This window comes from Barbus barbus, assembly GCF_936440315.1.
Source record: "Barbus barbus genome assembly, chromosome: 14".
NCBI lineage: Eukaryota > Metazoa > Chordata > Actinopteri > Cypriniformes > Cyprinidae > Barbus > Barbus barbus.
This window is the reverse complement of record NC_136742.1, coordinates 17,882,907-17,900,186: the sequence shown is the minus strand read 5'-3', so window position 1 is coordinate 17,900,186 and position 17,280 is coordinate 17,882,907. Positions and strand designations below refer to the sequence as shown.

At 37.9% G+C, this 17,280-nt stretch overlaps 3 protein-coding genes across 12 annotated transcripts; 2 read left to right on the top strand and 1 right to left on the bottom strand.

Moving 5' to 3' along the window:
- Nucleotides 1–699: 699 nt before the first annotated feature.
- On the bottom strand, nt 700–5,333 carry cdca4 (cell division cycle associated 4). Its single transcript, XM_079433436.1, is given in 4 exon segments — nt 700–2,919; nt 4,218–4,242; nt 5,142–5,161; nt 5,163–5,333. Coding segments are annotated over 4 exon segments (942 nt in total). The 5' UTR covers nt 5,186–5,333; the 3' UTR covers nt 700–2,045.
- Nucleotides 5,334–7,403: 2,070 nt separating this feature from the next.
- LOC306880241 (E3 ubiquitin-protein ligase TRIM65-like) lies at nt 7,404–14,912 on the top strand. 10 transcript variants are annotated; one of them, XM_079433627.1, is made up of 16 exons: nt 7,404–7,675; nt 7,820–8,471; nt 8,584–8,679; nt 8,793–9,026; nt 9,139–9,298; nt 9,389–9,520; nt 9,744–9,839; nt 12,386–12,505; nt 12,659–12,754; nt 12,906–13,010; nt 13,101–13,202; nt 13,303–13,422; nt 13,610–13,705; nt 13,813–13,917; nt 14,236–14,325; nt 14,419–14,912. In XM_079433627.1, the coding sequence occupies exons 2-16, from the start codon at nt 7,908–7,910 to the stop codon at nt 14,442–14,444; spliced, it is 2,142 nt and encodes a 713-aa protein (XP_079289753.1). In that variant the 5' UTR covers nt 7,404–7,675; nt 7,820–7,907; the 3' UTR covers nt 14,445–14,912. The 10 variants fall into 10 exon arrangements, with proteins under 10 accessions (XP_079289753.1, XP_079289755.1, XP_079289756.1 ...); XM_079433629.1 differs by having other exon boundaries at nt 13,670–13,705; nt 14,419–14,908; XM_079433630.1 differs by lacking the exon at nt 13,813–13,917 and having other exon boundaries at nt 13,670–13,705; nt 14,419–14,859.
- A 265-nt stretch (nt 14,913–15,177) lies between these two features.
- Nucleotides 15,178–16,524, top strand: LOC306880359 (E3 ubiquitin/ISG15 ligase TRIM25-like; the record flags this gene model as incomplete). The annotated part of the gene is made up of 4 exons (XM_079433855.1): nt 15,178–15,292; nt 15,412–15,990; nt 16,103–16,198; nt 16,318–16,524. Exons 2-4 carry the CDS (start codon nt 15,427–15,429, stop codon nt 16,522–16,524), a joined length of 867 nt encoding a protein of 288 aa, XP_079289981.1. The 5' UTR covers nt 15,178–15,292; nt 15,412–15,426.
- Nucleotides 16,525–17,280: the final 756 nt, after the last annotated feature.

Here is a 17,280-nt window from a genome sequence, read left to right as displayed (position 1 = left end):
ACCCGCCTAGTAACTGCCCCTGATTGGTGGAACGCGTCTTCTGCCCCCTCCTCTCTAGTCGTACCCCTAACATGCCCGCAGACCGAAAACGTGACCGTTTGGAGCACCGGCTACCGGACTACGGCACAAACTGCGTTCTATATGGCACGTCTGTGGCTTTCCATTTCCCTTTTTGCCAAGAATCCCGTGTCTATTTTAAGAAAACTAACAAACATCTGAATACTACAGACGCTAGAGTTACATTTACTGTAGAATTTCTCTAAACTATACTTAGTCGAGTCTGATATAGTAGTTAATAAAACTTCCTCCCAACTATGTGGCTTGTATAATACAACATTTTCTGCCATACATCTAATAATACCTGCGCGCAAGCGGAGGGATTTAAACATTGACGCTCATTTGAGTTCATCTGCTGACGTCACTTGCGTTAGAATTCGCTACGTGCAGAAAAGAAACCTTGACGTTGAATTAAGAAGTGGAGGTTTATTCTCTGGTAACATTTGAAGTCTTGCGCATGTGCTTCCCTGGCATTATTAATAATTAATTGGTTTTCTTGCTTTATCAATTCTTCACTAAAATGGAAACAACAGCAACTAAAATGGAAACAATAGCATGAGCATTTATAGAGATTGACGACCATGTTTGATCTCCTTAATAGTTGATTGCAGGAGTTTAAAAAAAACACATTTTCATAAGTTGTACCTTTTATTTAAAAAACGTTAAAAAAGCTACAATGCTCATATAAAATGTTTATACTCTATACTAGTTTAAAATCATACAATAAACAAAATTCTCTTAGAATTTAAGTGTGAGAATGTAGAAGAAAACAATGATCAAAGTGTAATAACCTATAATTTGCATAAACATAGTTTATGCAAAAATGTAGACAAAACCAAATAATATATATGTAACAACTGGGGGAAAATGTTGAGCAAAATAAAACCGTCTCTTGTTGACGGAGTCTGAAATATAAAAAAAGAATACTGTACTAAATGCATTTTAAACACTTCATACTTATAAAGTGTGTTATGACACTCAATGCATAGAACTAGACAAATGCCTTCTCGTTACGAGGGGTCTAGAGGACTAATAGACTCATATACTTCAGCCAATCACCAATATTAAAAGTTAACTTACTTAAAATCAATACTTAAACCAATAATTGGTGCAAAACAACTCACAAAGCTCTAATTCTGTGAACGATTTACTATGTGCAAAAGGCTTTTGTGAACCAGGCCTATTAAGTCCTCTAGAGTTAAAAACCCACCCTGAGTTTGACCACAGCCAACACTCGCCGTTTGCAGTAAATAAATTAAATAAGTTAAGTCGCAATATAAAATGGGTTGGCCCCATTATACTTAATTTGTTGATAAGACAAAATATAAGAACTTTGATGTCTAACAACAAACAAAACCTACGGCTGAGCTGATTGACAGCCAACTGCAATCAAACCTTGAGAGGAAAAAAAACCACTGTGCAAATGAGCACAAATGTAAATCATGCATCATCATATGTATACTTGGTGCCTTTTGTATATTGTAGTACTGAATTAAGTTCCTTCAGTTTATGGATTTTGATAAACAGAAAACTTGAGTTGTTGCACATAAGAATCTAATCTCTTCGGTTAAAATCAATTTGTAGAACATGTACATAATGTACAGTAACATATTACAAGAAGAATCTATTGTAAAAAATATATATAATTTATATACACAATTAGACAATCTTTTGTCTCCTTATGAAAATATCCCAAGCTTTACAACTTTTTTATACATCTTGTTCTGCTCTCCGTAGTGTCATGAGTATAACAAATAAATTAAATAAAAAACAGCATGTCTGGACAGACAAATACAGAAAAAAATCATTAAAACATACAAAGGGTATGCAAATAAGATGACTATGGTCAGCTCATAAAATCAAGGCCATCCTTCAAAAGACATCAACTCTTTTCCCTGAAAGGACTCCAGACTTTACTTGCTATCCATAAGGAACAGACAAGCCAGTAACATTAAGACAAGCGTGTAAGTCTCTGAATAAAGTCGAACCTAAGAACCCACAATGATTTCCATGATGTGATCCAGTTCATTGAGATCAGAACGACAGTTCGGTGTGGATACTATGGAAGGGGAACTGTGTGACGGTGCCAAGCTGTCAAGGAGGTCATAAGGGCCCATCTTGGGTGCGCCCTGCATGCCGGTCAGCATGGTGTCCAGATCATAGTAGGAGGTGTCTACATCAGAGAAAAGCTCCTCGAGAGCAGAGTCTGGACCTGGGGAACCGTTTTTTATTTCAAATGTTCCAAAAACTTGTCCAATGGTCTTTGGACTCTCTGTAGAAGCTCCATCCTCAGTGTCTATCTCCTCATCTTCTCCTGAACCAAGTGTGGAATCTTCAAGGGCCTCTTCGTCCCTCTCTACACCACTGAGCTCACTCTTCTCCCAGCACTGGCCCATACGCCCTGCCAGGCACACATTAGAGACAGTATCGCTAACTGAAACGGAGCACAGCGTCTCATCAGCTACCACCTCCTCTTCACGGCAACTTTCGTAGCTGATGACAGAAAAGAGTTTAGGTTCTGCATCCTGCTCTCGCGACCTGCAAAGGACCTCAGTGGCCACCAAGCGCTCAGAGGGACTCTGGCCTGGACCGCAGAACGCTTCAGTGACCATATGCCAGCTGCCATCGTGGGTCATCTCCTCCTGAATCTGCCTGACTGTGTTGGCAATGAGAACCGAGCGGCAGAGGTTTGGCTCAACCAGCATGTGGCATAACTGCAGCTTAATGAGGGACATGTCCAGCAGTGATTGCCGTTGCAAGCTGTACGATGATGCCACCCTGGCACCTATCAGGCTTTCTTCGGATATCTCTTCATCACCATCGGAAAACTTACGCTTGGTGCCCTTGGAGAACATGTTTAGCCTACAGAGAAGAAAAAAGGCATAGCTGTGGTCAGTTCACATTCATCTAGTTCTGTTCAAAGTAAAAGCAATCCTGACCCTGTTTCTTAGATCCGTAAAAATTCTCTATACATATATTAAAAGTGATAATTGTTGCGATTTCGGAACTAAAATATAAAACCAATAGAAATGTCAATGACAGAATAAATTTAAGGAAAATCATTCTATGAAAGTACATTTGAGTGCTTTCAGCCTGACAAAAAACAACAACAACAAAAAACAACAAATTCAGAGTTAAATTATTTTAGAACATTTAAACTGTATAAAAATGTGTGCCATGAACGTCTATGCATATAATATATATATCAAAATAAAATGGATAATTAACTATGATGATTACTATGACATTTTAAATACTATAATGGACCTTGGTAATAGTCTAATATGATTGACTATGGATCAAAAAATGCTTTAGTCTAACTGAAAATTATTTCAGCAGGAACAAACTCGTGCTTCAGAACATCAGAATATTTTTGAAGCCAAAGATCACATCTTACATTCATGGTCAATCCACAACCACCTAAAGTATGCATAAATGCATTTTAAAATGTAGATCTTTGCACATGATGGGAATTTGAAGATAATTAAAGTAATCTACATTAACTTACATTATATCAAATGACTGATTTAGCAATAAAATGTTGGAAGTGTGCTTCAAGCCTTTGAATATAGATAAAAATGGAGGTGAAAGTAGATACCCCAAACAGAAAGTCTAATGTGGAGAGCCACAGTACTGAGACGAGGACTCCCTGTCTCCGTGGCCAGCCAACCAGGGTTACAGGAGCCTAAAAGTAACAAACATGCATCCAGTATAGGAAAAACACATGACACCAACTAGCATGACAAAGCACATTATCTGTCATCACACTAGCTCTTGACCGACTGAGTGTTTGTGAGAGTGTATGTGACTGTGTGTGTATGTATGTTGGGAGGAGTAGGGAGGGGGCACAGGGACCTCTGATCGGCTACATATACTGGTGGGTAGGTGAAAGGTGGGGAAGACAGAAGACGATAGCTAAACAATGGTAATGAGTTACATTTTACACATCAAACTCTATGCAAAACAAGCAAACCAACAAATCCATTGAGTGCAAGCACACAAAAAACCACCACATGTATTGCAAAGTCATTTCATGTTAAGAGGGATGACTTAACATAATGGAGATGATTTGCTTGACAGTTAACCAAGATCACACACAAGAACTTTAAACCCATAACCACACTGTTAACCAGATATTAAGGGCATGGTGGTGTGCCTACCTGAAGCATGGGTGACATCCCAGCACTGTTGAAAAAGAGACCAGAGTGCAAGCTGACACACATCCGCTGCAACTAAAACTACAACCAACATTTCGTACACCAGCACTGCAATTCAGTTAATAATAGAGTGCCGCAAGAAATGAGTCCTAAAACCGGGAAACGAGGTAGGTTTTTGGACCTCGGGTGCCGTCATCCCGAAGTCAGTGGGTTTTTGATTAAATACCTGAAATAAAGTCTGTGGTTAACACAAGCTCAATATATTTCATGTTTTATTTTGCAACATAAAATCCCACTCATTTTTGTGAATCTCGAAAAAGCTCTAAATGGAACTTCAGAGGCAGTCGGGGACATTAAACAGCATTAACGCAAATATCTACTCACAAGGCTACTTTTACAGCCTTGTTGTGTTTATACTTGTGCTCTTGAAAAATATTCTAACTTTCCAAATTTTTGCCTTTAAAGATTAAAAGATTTAGCAGAAACTCACTGGTGGTGACAGTGAAGTCCTGCAGCCGTGGTGTAGTTTGTTTATATAGCTTTTTATTTCAGCAAAGTTGTTCATTTGTGATTATTATTAAAGATTATAATAATGAGTAAAACATATGAGAATCATAAACTTTCATTGTTCACACAGCTTATTTTTTGCAAGTACCCAGAAGTCAGTGCGAAAATCCTTTTGGCTTATTTTTCAAGAGAACCAGTATGATGCTAACTTCTAGCCTGGCCTACAAAAATATGTAATTCCTGCAGCACTCTATATCGAGAGAGATTTTTGGGAGATCTCCATGTGCTCTTAAGTATAACAGTTTGAATTTGATGAAATTGGAATTCTACATTGCAAGTGGTGGCACAGAAATAATCAAAAGAAATGAATGAACAAAAAAAAATCAGTAGTAGCTGGAGTCTAAACTAAATCAAACTTACAGCGAAGGGGGCAATGGATAATTTATCCACAGTGAACGAATCATACAGGCTCCACCCAGACAGACTCACTTCCCCTCCCCCACCGCACTGACGTGGTCAAAAAGTGCGCTACTGGGTAAGTAACAAAATAAATAAAAACCAGTGAAATAAACACCCAAACTCTTCATTCGAAGGTTCGATGGACAATAATCCACTAGATAAATATAAAAAAGAGGTTACTCACAGACTCCCTGACATGCGAGACGGGGAAACAAAGGTATAAACCTCTCTGCTGAGACGACAAAGATGGAAGCCATTTTGATTTTTCAAACGGGTCCGCTGGCTAGTCAACTTCGCCAACCCCAAACAGCATCTTCAACTGTTCCGAACGCTTACCGTGTCGAAAAATGCACGTGAGAGTGAAATATATTTTGGAAACACACACACACACATGACATGTAAAGGCAAATAACAGGGGCGGCTAAACATGGACCGTACGATCACTTCCGCAAACATCCCGCTTTTCGAAATCGACCGCGCTGCGATTTAACCATCGCGGATCGAGATCATCTTAAGCGGCGTGACTACATAATACAGATAGTATTTAAAATCGCACATGCCAGTACACTTAGACTTACCTCGTGTTACTAGTGTTCTTTGGTGGCGAGCGTCATACGCGTCTGTAGGCCGGGTTTAACACTGAAGCTGCAGCTGCTTCGGCCTCCAGCACAGATTGCAGTGAGAGCAGCTGCAGCAGTGAAAGGGCCGATGGGGGCGGACGCTTGCTTCTTGATCGACAGCAGGCCTTCGCAGGAACGGGGAACCCCGAACAAAAGCGTCTGTGATTCTACCCTGGGCCCCAACTTCAACAATGCACTTCTTGTTTTGGAGGCATCTTAAAAATCAAATGGACACGCACGAATTTATGATTTCTCAAAGTAGTTATTTAGCGGTCCAATTTCTCAGCCATTCCCACAGACCAAAGAAGAGTTAATGGATAACATGCAGAAAATCATTCATATTTGAAAGATTCACATTTTATTCAAAGTGAGTTATACTGATGGCTGTGTCCGATATTAACGTTGATATTAAGTGGCAGTGTTTGCACCATGATTTTTCTGGGGCATTTATGACTCTTAAATTTCATTATATGTCATGTAACTAATATGAGCACAGTATGTAAATTGTGTTCATTCATACCTTGAGATGGTGTCTGTATGCTGGGGTGTACAGACATTTGAGAAGCAGGAGGTGATGTTGGAGGAGATACAAACTGTAAAACTCAAAGTAAAAAATAAAACAAATTATTATATATTATTGTAATCTTGCTCTTCATTTAGTTTCATGAGTTTATTTGTTTTTCATTGTTTAGGTGGGGCTCTAAATAAGCCCTTTGGGTTTTCTGCCTCTCCCTGCACAGTATATGGAGTGTATTATATTTTTTTTGTTTGTTTGTTTATCATGTTTTTGTTGTATATATTTACCCTTGTGCAACATAAACTAAAATAAATTATATATATTTTTTTTTAAGAAAAACAAAATTGAAGGCATATTATTATGTGTTGGAAAAAAGCTGGAGACTTTTTGACTTTTTTATTTTATTTCATGTAACTGTCCTTTGTCATTTTGAACAATTTCAAGAAAATCTGATTAAATTATATAATAAGTTTTGATATTATTTTTGACCGCACATTTTAGCAATCACTTTTACAGTTCAGCTACCAGGAGTGTAGTAAATAATTATTTTTTAAAATAAACTTTAGTGTAATAAGATTATAGTGTAAACAAATTGTGAATTTGAATTCTGGAAAAATAAAAAAATCAAAGTTTTCTGAGGATATAAGACGACGAGTTTCATTGATATAATTCTGTGGAATTGCCTTAAATGGGTTCAAGTCCTATCAGTTGGACTTTTTTCACCAGTTTGGGTAAATTTTGTTTCTCCTCTGACCCTAAACTGCGGTGTCCCCTGGGCTCCATTTTGCTGGCAACACGCAATAGTACAGGCCACGCAAATAAAATGGCATTCACTTAAATTTCCTAGAAAACATTAAATCATCTTCACCTCTTCGCCTACCTAGAAAACATTAAATCATGGTGCCAGAGAATTCATCTCCTGATTAATGCTAAGATTTAATGAGGTTGTCAGTGAATCCACACGCATTTAATTTAATCTGATTATTTGACACTAAAAATCTGATATATTTTGGAAGAGGAAGAATGTTCATGTCACATGAAACTGAATCAATATTCATTGTACTCTGTTCAGTGCCTCCATCTAGTGGCTAAACCAAGAGACACGACTGAAAACGCGCTCAGATCTTCGCGTTTACTCATCCCCGAATCTTATTTTATGCTTTTAAATGCACTAGGTGTTTTTCATTCTTCATTTTTATGTGTGCACTTAAAACTGTTCCTCAATATTTGATACGCAATTAAATTACGATGAGCATGTACTTTGAACAAACAATTCAAGCCATATAAAGATCAAAGGTCAAAACTCCGCAGACGTTTCCTGCCACCTCGTTATGACGCACACAACGAATTGTAATCAGGTAAATACACACTTTTTCCTTCAGTGCTGTATTTAAACTGTATTTCTGTGTTGTTTTTATATTTCAGAATCATTATTAGCCTATTATTATTAGCTTTGAACCACAGTGTTAGACCAATTCTTTACTTTCATTTTCTCTTTTTAGATTACACGACGCTTTTCTAACCAGACCGGATCTTTTGACAACATCAGGTCAAATCTTTTTTAGTTTCTTAACTGGTGTTGGCAGCAAAATGGCAGAGGCTATCCTTGGAGATCACGACCAGTACAGCTGCTCAATATGTTTGGAGTTGTTGAGAGATCCCGTGACAATTCCGTGCGGACATAGTTATTGCATGAGCTGTATCAACGAGTGCTGGAATACAAATGATCAGAAAGGGATCTATAGATGTCCACAATGCAGACAGACCTTCAATTCAAAGCCTCCACTCAACAGAAGTACAGTGCTTGCTGAAATAATGGAGAAACTGAGGAGCACAGAGTCTGCTCAAAGTCTTGCTGGACCTGGAGAGATTGTGTGTGATTTCTGTTCTGGAGAGATGATCAAAGCTGTCAAGTCTTGTCTGGAGTGTCGAGCCTCTTACTGTGAAACACATGTACAGCTCCACTATAACGTTCCTGCCCTGAAGAAACACAAGCTGGTGAAAGCTGCAGTCATTCCAGTATGCCCCAAACACGACAAGCTCCTTGAGGTTTACTGTCGAACGGACCAGAAATGTGTCTGCATGCACTGCTTATTGGATGACCACAAGGGCCATGACACAGTACCATCTACAATAGAGCGCAACGAGAAACAGGTGAAGATGTCCATCGTTGTTTTCTTTGATGACCCTTAACCAAATTACAAAATGCTATTGACAAATGTTTGCAGTAAGATTTAACAGACTGTGACTTGTGATTTGCCCTTAGATAAAACTCACAGACACTCAGACAAAAGTCAAGCAGACAATCCAGGCAAAAGAAAAAGAGCTGCAGAAGATGAAAATGGACATCACGTCCCATTCAGTAAGTTCTGATGTAAAACTAATAACTTTCACAGTTATACAGAACGACTTGGTTAATCACTGCCATGCTGGGTCTTGTAATTGTAAACATTGTTTTGCTTTGGTTCTCCTCAGGATTCTGCAAAGAAGGCAGTGGAGAACAGTAAGAAAGTCTTCAGTGAATTAGTCAAACTTATTGAGAAAAGAAGCAATGAGGTGATTGAAGAAATAAAAGCTCAAGAAAAAGCTGATCTGGATCAAGGCACAAAGCTACAAAAGAAGCTAGAGGGGGAAATTACTGAGCTGAAGAAGAGGGAAGGAGTTCTAGAGGATCTTATACAGACAGACGACAATATCCAATTTCTTCAGGTACAAGCACTATATATATAATTAAAGAATTATGAAACATAATGGACTGTTCAAATATTGCCAGTTCTTCTGAAAGTTATACTACTTAGTCCTTGAATATTTTCCCCTACAGAATTACAAGTCTGTGTCCTCTTCAGCTGGATCTGATGAGTTGCAGAGTTTCTCATTTCAGCCATACTGCTCTTTTGAGGATGTTAGAAAACTTATATGTGAACTTACTGGGAGACTTGAGACTACTTGGACGCAGGAAATAAGCAAAACAATTAATAAAGGTAAAGTAACAATGATTACCATTTAATGACTTCTTGCATCTAATCTTATTTGTGAGTGATGAAATGGTTTAATGTAATCTCTAATTTTAGTTTCAGATTTGGCCACAAAGAGGCCTCCAATTGACATTGTAGTTGGAGACAAAGTCCGAGTGAAGCCATCTGTTGTTACTCCAACACACAAATGGGGATCGGTTACTCACTTGAGTGTTGGTGTTGTTAAAAGTGAGAAAACTGACAGATATTGATTTGTATTTATATTAGGCATGACAATTGCCTATTAATTAGGCATGACCTATTATTTACTGATATTTATTATTTATTATTATGTGAAAATACACACACACACACAAATATATAAAACTGTAATCTCACTTAACGGCAGTACCACAGAGTGAGAAAATGTGATAGTCGTCATTACTGATTTTTTTTTGTTATACTTCTGCAGAAATTCAGGGTGATTTGTTGACTGTAGATTTCCCCGAACAAAGAAACTGGACTGGTGTAGTTGCAGAAATGGAGTATGTAACCGGTGCTGGTTCAGGTAATCTACCGTATTCATCAAACCAAAACATGCTAAAAATATCTAGAACATCTAACTGTTAGAATATTACACATTGCATTTGAGCAGTTTTTTTTATATTTTACTTGTTTCAGATTTGTCAAACAAAAATTGTCCATTTGACATAAATGTTGGAGACAGAGTCAAAGTGAAGCCTTCCATTGCAACCCCAAAACATAACTGGGGTAGAAACGTCACTCATAAGAGTGTGGGTGTTGTAAAGGATTAGCCCTTATTTTAATTTAGCTTTTAGGGAATCTATTTTTAAGATTCGATATTGATATTTACACGATTAATCAATATTGATCAAAACGTCCAACTTATACCTTGTTAACGATACCTCATTAACGACTTGTCCAGCAAGCATTAAAATCAGTACGTTATCTCTTAACAATTCAGTTTTATTCCTTATTCATATATTATACGATAATAACAGAATTGATTAGGTAATTTTGAGCATAGGTAACGCAATCTTTGGCAAATAGTTTAAGACTTGAAAATCACACAGCACCAGACAAAGATTCCTTTATAAAATCAAAGTTTATTTGCTACTCTACAACACTACTAAGCTACAATAACACAAAACAGAATACGTACACACACCAACACAAATACACGCTGCAGGCAATGAATTGTTTTGATTTGAAGAGAGTTTAAGGTTCTAATGCTCGTTTCCAAGAATACTCTAACTTCAACCTGAGGGACTTTATTATCTTTGCTCTTAAATTACTTCAACCAGTTTCCAGCAGAATTAAGGAGATTTGTTTGATATTACTTGCTTTTAAGTTGAGTTTCCATTCCTTTCCTTGTTGAGGGAACCCCGGGTGCGGATTGGCTGCTGATGTGTCGTCGTCTGACGCGTTTCAAGGAATGCCCTTCGGTGGTTGGTTGGCTTCTTTGTGACGTGATGATGCTCAAAGTTCTTCCTTGAGTTCCTTTCACATAGCTTCAGACTTTCAAGGGTTTCTTCAGAAGTTTGACTAAGTATTGATAGTTGTTCAAGGCTCGGCCAGATGTTAATGGCTGGGAGCGATTTGGCGCGACTCGATGAGGAGCCGAAGTTTCAAACAGCGCGCGAGCAAGCAACTAAGCAAAGCTGGGCGTCTGTCTTTAACAGGCTGATTTCAGTCCGCCCCTTTTGCTGTTTGATCCAATCACAAGTGTTTCTGTAGGGCGGAGCCCCACCCCGCACAGCTCAGTTTTCCATACGTAAATGAAGAGTATGTCCTAGCAGATCCCTATAAGTGTTTTAAGTCAACTTTCATCCACACCGAATTATTGCTGACGCAACTAGCTTTCATTCAAAATCAAACAACAGGTATTTAGCATACACAAAGTACATACCTTAATTCTATATACTACATGGGTTAATGCATCAATTAACATGCTACCTTCTAAATAATCACACCAAATATATGAAAGACATAAGATACAACGTTAGTATGTATTGTCTATTGAGTATATTGTTTTAATAGAAATAGGAATAAAGGAATATCTGTGGGCAGAGAGTCAATACAAGTTTGGGTGTTCTTTGCACAAGAAAAACAAACGCATTCCTTTGGAATGCAGGGAGGACGAAAGAGAGAAGAGTTGTTCGAGGTCATGAGAATATCACGTTTGTGGAGATCTGGAGATTTCCTTAGCTCGGACGTCGGTTGTAAAACCGTCTCTCCTGGTTGATAACATCATTGAATTTATGCGTTAATAATGGTCAGGAGATATCAGGGAGGTTCTGTGCTGGAGCCTTTCCAGATGCCAAGGTCTTCGTCCTGTTTCTGGTTGAATTATGCTTAAGTGATAAGAAACAACTGTGAAGTCCTGTTTTAAATACATTCCAGATTTTTCCACACATATATCCTTTGTTTTAGGGGTCTCGTGAGACGTTAAGGAGAGTAGAGCAGGATGCTTGGGTGCGGTGCTGGTCGTTAATTAATCTTACGGCCACAGATAGTGAAAAGAGCAAATTTCTCCGGAATGTACTGTCTTGTTAATAGGTGTGTGTGTTCTTGTTTCGACAAAGTTCTACAGTGTGGTGAAAGGCAAGATCTGATTTTTGTCCCCCTCATATACTATAAATAATTTATCAAGCAATTTCTCACTTAAGTATACGTGTTACAATATGAACTTGACTTCCCTGGACATGCAAACTGGAAAGGGATTCTCTCTGAAATGGAGCTAGTAACTAATGATGATGAGATTGGTAAATAATTGTTTTAACATTTAAATATTTAAGTAAATATTTTAAGCCTCAGCAGAAACACTCTTAAAAATAAAGGTTCCAAAAGATTCCGCAGTGAAGATTCCATGAATATTAACGTTTCTTCATGGAACCATCAATGCCAACATTTATTTTTAAGTGTTACTATGACTTCAAGCAGTATATATCTAGAGAGCCTACTTTAACAAAATAGTTATCTGTTTGTTGAATGAGGCACAAAGTGTTTATAACAACTACACTTGATCCATGATAAAATTATCTATAAGTCTTCCATTAAACACTCATCTTGGACCTCCATGTGATATTTCAGGACCTTCAAGTCTGGACTCTGTTATTAAGATTGGAGACAAAGTTCGTGTGAAGCCGTCTGTTGTTACTCCAACCCACAAATGGGGAGCAGTCACTCACAAAAGCACTGGTGATGTTAAAAGTAGGAGCACTGAGTTTAATAACTTCTAGTAGTCATACAAATTGTGAATGTTGAAAGAAATTATTATGTCTCACTTAATGCCTGTTATGACAGGGTGAGAAATGGCAGCATACTTTACATTAATGATTTGTTTTTTTGTGTGTGTGTTTGCAGAAATTCAGGGTGACTCTTTGACTGTCGATTTCCCTGAGCAAAAAAACTGGACTGGTATAGTTTCAGAAATGGAGATTGTGGCCAGCGTTGGCTCAGGTAATTTTTGCTGTATTTTAAGACATGACTATTTAAATAATTACCGACAGTTTCTTAGCTGCAGCTTAAATGTTGTGTTGTGCACTTAAATGTGAAAGTGCCTACTGCAATATTTTACTTGTTTCATATTTGTCAACAATAAATGCTCCAGTTGACATTAAGGTTGGAGACAAGGTCAGAGTGAAACCTTCAATTACCACCCCAAAACCTAACTGGGGTGCTCAGGTCACAAATAAGAGTGAGGGTGTGATAAAAGGCAAGATTAGTTTTTTTCCTCAAATAAATGATCTGTTATTACAAGCAATTTAAGTACAAGCCTTAAAATTTGAACGTGTTCTCTGTTTAGGCATTAAATTTGATGACAGTCTGATTGTTGATTTTCATGAACATGCAAATTGGAAGGGAATTCTCTCTGAAATGGAGATAGTAACCAATAATGACGAATTTGGTAATTATATATAGTATTACAGTATTTCCATGACATTTTAAGTAGCAGCTATTTAGCAGAAATCTCCTTTCAGACGTTCGTGACACTCCTTGCATTTCAGGATCTTCAAGTCTGGAGTCCGTTATTAAGATTGGCGACCAAGTTCGTGTGAAGCCGTCTGTTGTTACACCAACGCATAAATGGGGAGCAGTCACTCACAAAAGCATTGGTGTTGTTCAAAGTGAGAGCACTGCCATTGATTTCATTACTAATATTAGGCATGCTATCTTCATGCATTGTGCTTTTTACCAGAATAAATTAAACGATGTAAGATTTTTTTTTGTAGGCTTACTCTGTGCCACCGAGTGAGATAAAGGACATATATTTACTTTAAAAAAAGAAAAAGTTTAATTTAATTATTTTTGCAGAAATTCAGGATGAGTCTTTGATTGTTGATTTTCCTGAGCATAAAAAATGGACTGGTTCAGTTTCAGAAATGGAGCTTGTGACCAGTGCTGATATAGGTAATTTCCCCATGCATTCTTTTTTTAAAATCTGTTTGCACTTTGTAAGTGAAAATGCTTTCTGTATAATTTTAATATTCATATTTGTTAACAAAAAAATGTTTCAGTCGACATTAAGGTTGGAGACAAAGTCAGAGTGAAATCTTCCATAATTACTCCAAAACATAACTGGGGTGGACATGTCACACACAAGAGTGTTGGTGTTGTAAAAGGCAAGATCAGTGTATTTTCTCAAAGAACAGACTTCAGGAGATATCAACTACTTTACTATATTTATCATATACACTGGGCATATACTTTGGAATAATTAAGATTTTTTGTAATTATAAAAAAACATTTTCTTATGCTCACCAAGCTGCATTTATTTGAACAAAAATACAGTAAATAAAGTAATATTGTGAAATATTTTTACAATTTAAAATAACTTTTCTATTTGAATATATTTTATTGTACACTGTGTACATTTAGTATGTATGCATAGAGTTGCTCTTGAAAATGATTTTAAGAGGTTGTCCTTCTCATCTGTCTAGATATCAAATCTGAGGATGTGATTGTGGATTTTCCGAATCACAAAAGCTGGAAAGGCATTCTCGCCGAGATGGAGTTGGTAAACTACTCAGGTCAGTTACTTAAGATTTTTTTTCTTTCCTGAATTAGCTTTTGTTTGCCACCAACATGTAATCAAAATCTTAAGCCTTTCTGTTTTCCTACAGATGCTGACATTTCAGGATCCTCCTAGATTGTGAGGAAGTGACTGTGGACGTCTCTGCTTACATTTTGCTTTTGTCTCCGTCACAGCGCAGGAGAGTAATTTTATTAGACAGAAGCTTGCGTAAAAGGTTCATTAATTCAGGTGTTTCAAATTCATTTGCAATAGCAAACCATTCAATTTGGCTCATGTATGATGACATGATATGCATTTTGTTACTCATTTGCTAGTAAGGGTGTTGCAGTTAGAAATAATGTTTCTATACTATAGACATTGTTTTTTATCAACTGAAATATGTTTTAGCTCTGGGAATGAGCACATACTCAGAATTTCGTTTCAGTCTCACTTTAATAAAAAAATTTAAATAATTCATTTTAAATTTAATAGTAATAAATTGCAAATGTCCTGTCAAAATACAATAAACACAAATGCACATTTTGCTGTTAAATTAGTCATTTTTTGTGTTTTGATTGAATTAAACTGCTCTGATATTCAACCATTGTGGCTAAAGCTAATATGACTTTTCATACATGTTGGTCTACAAGTATCTGTGGCCCTGGTTTTTGTTGTTGTTTTGTTTATTTCTTCCTAGCTTAGGCTGTGTCAATTAAAGAATCATGACAAGCTAATAATTATTACAGATAAATTAGTTGTGCTGACCACACAGTTTAGTTTGTATGCCCTGCTGATTTTCATGTTTGACAAAACTACATTTCCCACCACCCTTTGTGTCTGCAAGACAAAAATGCTTCCTGTTTCTGTCAGGAAGACTTTGCTAGGTGTGCCATCTAATGTTGATACTGAAAATGAAAATTCAAAGATCTATGACCATCGCTTAAAGCACAAAGGTCTCTGTTATGAGGAAAATACAAAACACTGTATGTACTGTAAGCTCTTACATATTTATCACTGTATTTGTGTATTATGGTCACTTGCTTTCACTTTAAGTCTTACGCTTCCACATTCACTTACATCTGTGGTTCTTTTCTAACACAAGTTGGTTTAAACAGACATGGCTGAGGCTATCCTTGGAGATCACGACCAGTACAGCTGCTCAATATGTTTGGAGTTGTTGAGAGATCCCGTGACAATTCCGTGCGGACATAGTTATTGCATGAGCTGTATCAACGAGTGCTGGAATACAAATGATCAGAAAGGGATCTATAGATGTCCACAATGCAGACAGACCTTCAATTCAAAGCCTCCACTCAACAGAAGTACAGTGCTTGCTGAAATAATGGAGAAACTGAGGAGCACAGAGTCTGCTCAAAGTCTTGCTGGACCTGGAGAGATTGTGTGTGATTTCTGTTCTGGAGAGATGATCAAAGCTGTCAAGTTTTGTCTGGAGTGTCGAGCCTCTTACTGTGAAACACATGTACAGCCCCACTATAACGTTCCTGCCCTGAAGAAACACAAGCTGGTGAAAGCTGCAGTTATTCCAGTATGCCCCAAACACGACAAGCTCCTTGAGGTTTACTGTCGAACGGACCAGAAATGTGTCTGCATGCACTGCTTATTGGATGACCACAAGGGCCATGACACAGTACCATCTACAATAGAGCGCAACGAGAAACAGGTGAAGATGTCCATCGTTGTTTTCTTTGATGACCCTTAACCAAATTACAAAATGCTATTGACAAATGTTTGCAGTAAGATTTAACAGACTGTGACTTGTGATTTGCCCTTAGATAAAACTCACAGACACTCAGACAAAAGTCAAGCAGACAATCCAGGCAAAAGAAAAAGAGCTGCAGAAGATGAAAATGGACATCACGTCCCATTCAGTAAGTTCTGATGTAAAACTAATAACTTTCACAGTTATACAGAACGACTTGGTTAATCACTGCCATGCTGGGTCTTGTAATTGTAAACAACATTTTAGTTTTTCTTTGGTTCTCCTCAGGATTCTGCAAAGAAGGCAGTGGAGAACAGTAAGAAAGTCTTCAGTGAATTAGTCAAACTTATTGAGAAAAGAAGCAATGAGGTGATTGAAGAAATAAAAGCTCAAGAAAAAGCTGATCTGGATCAAGGCACAAAGCTACAAAAGAAGCTAGAGGGGGAAATTACTGAGCTGAAGAAGAGGGAAGGAGTTCTAGAGGATAAGTCATGACGTATTGTCAAGTATGGTGACCCATACTCGAAATTGGTGCTCTGCGTTTAACCCATCCAAGTGCACACACACACAGCAGTGAGTAGTGAACAAATGCACACACACACACCGTGAACACACACCCGGAGCAGTGGGCAGCCATGCTGCGGCGCCCGGGGAGCAATTGGGGGTTCGGTGCCTTGCTCAAGGGCACCTCAGTCGTGGTATTGAGGGTGGAGAGAGCGCTGTACATTCACTCCCCCCACCTACAATCCCTGCCGGCCGGGGACTCGAACCCGCAACTTTTCGATTACGAGTCCGACTCTCTAACCATTAGGCCACGACTTCCCCCAAACACTTCATCTTCTACAGACAGAAGACATCCAATTTCTTCAGGTACAGTTTGCTTTAAGAAAAGTTTTATTAAGGGTTCTATACACTGAACAAAATTATAAATGCAACATTTTTGTTTTTGTCCCCATTTTTCATGAGCTGATCTCAAAGATCTAAGACTTTTTCTATATACAAAAGGCCTATTTCTCTCAAATATTGTTCACAAATCTGTCTAAATCTGTGTTAGTGAGCACTTCTCCTTTGCCGAGATAATCCATCCACCTCACAGGTATCTCACAGCATATCAAGATGCTGATTAGACAGCACGATTATTGCACAGGTGTGCCTTAGGCTGGCCACAATAAAAGGCCACTCTAAAATGTGCAGTTTTATCACACAGTACAATGCCACAGATGTTGCAAGTTTTGAGGGCGCGTGCAATTG

Excerpts from the sequence above, each read along its gene's own strand:
- LOC306880241 (XM_079433627.1), top strand. The coding sequence starts at position 7,908 with ATGGCAGAGGCTATCCTTGGAGATCACGACCAGTACAGCTGCTCAATA. Across the intron at positions 13,423-13,609 it reads AAGCATTGGTGTTGTTCAAA|AAATTCAGGATGAGTCTTTG; the intron begins GTGAGAGCACTG and ends TTATTTTTGCAG. Across the intron at positions 13,706-13,812 it reads TGTGACCAGTGCTGATATAG|TCGACATTAAGGTTGGAGAC; the intron begins GTAATTTCCCCA and ends AAAATGTTTCAG.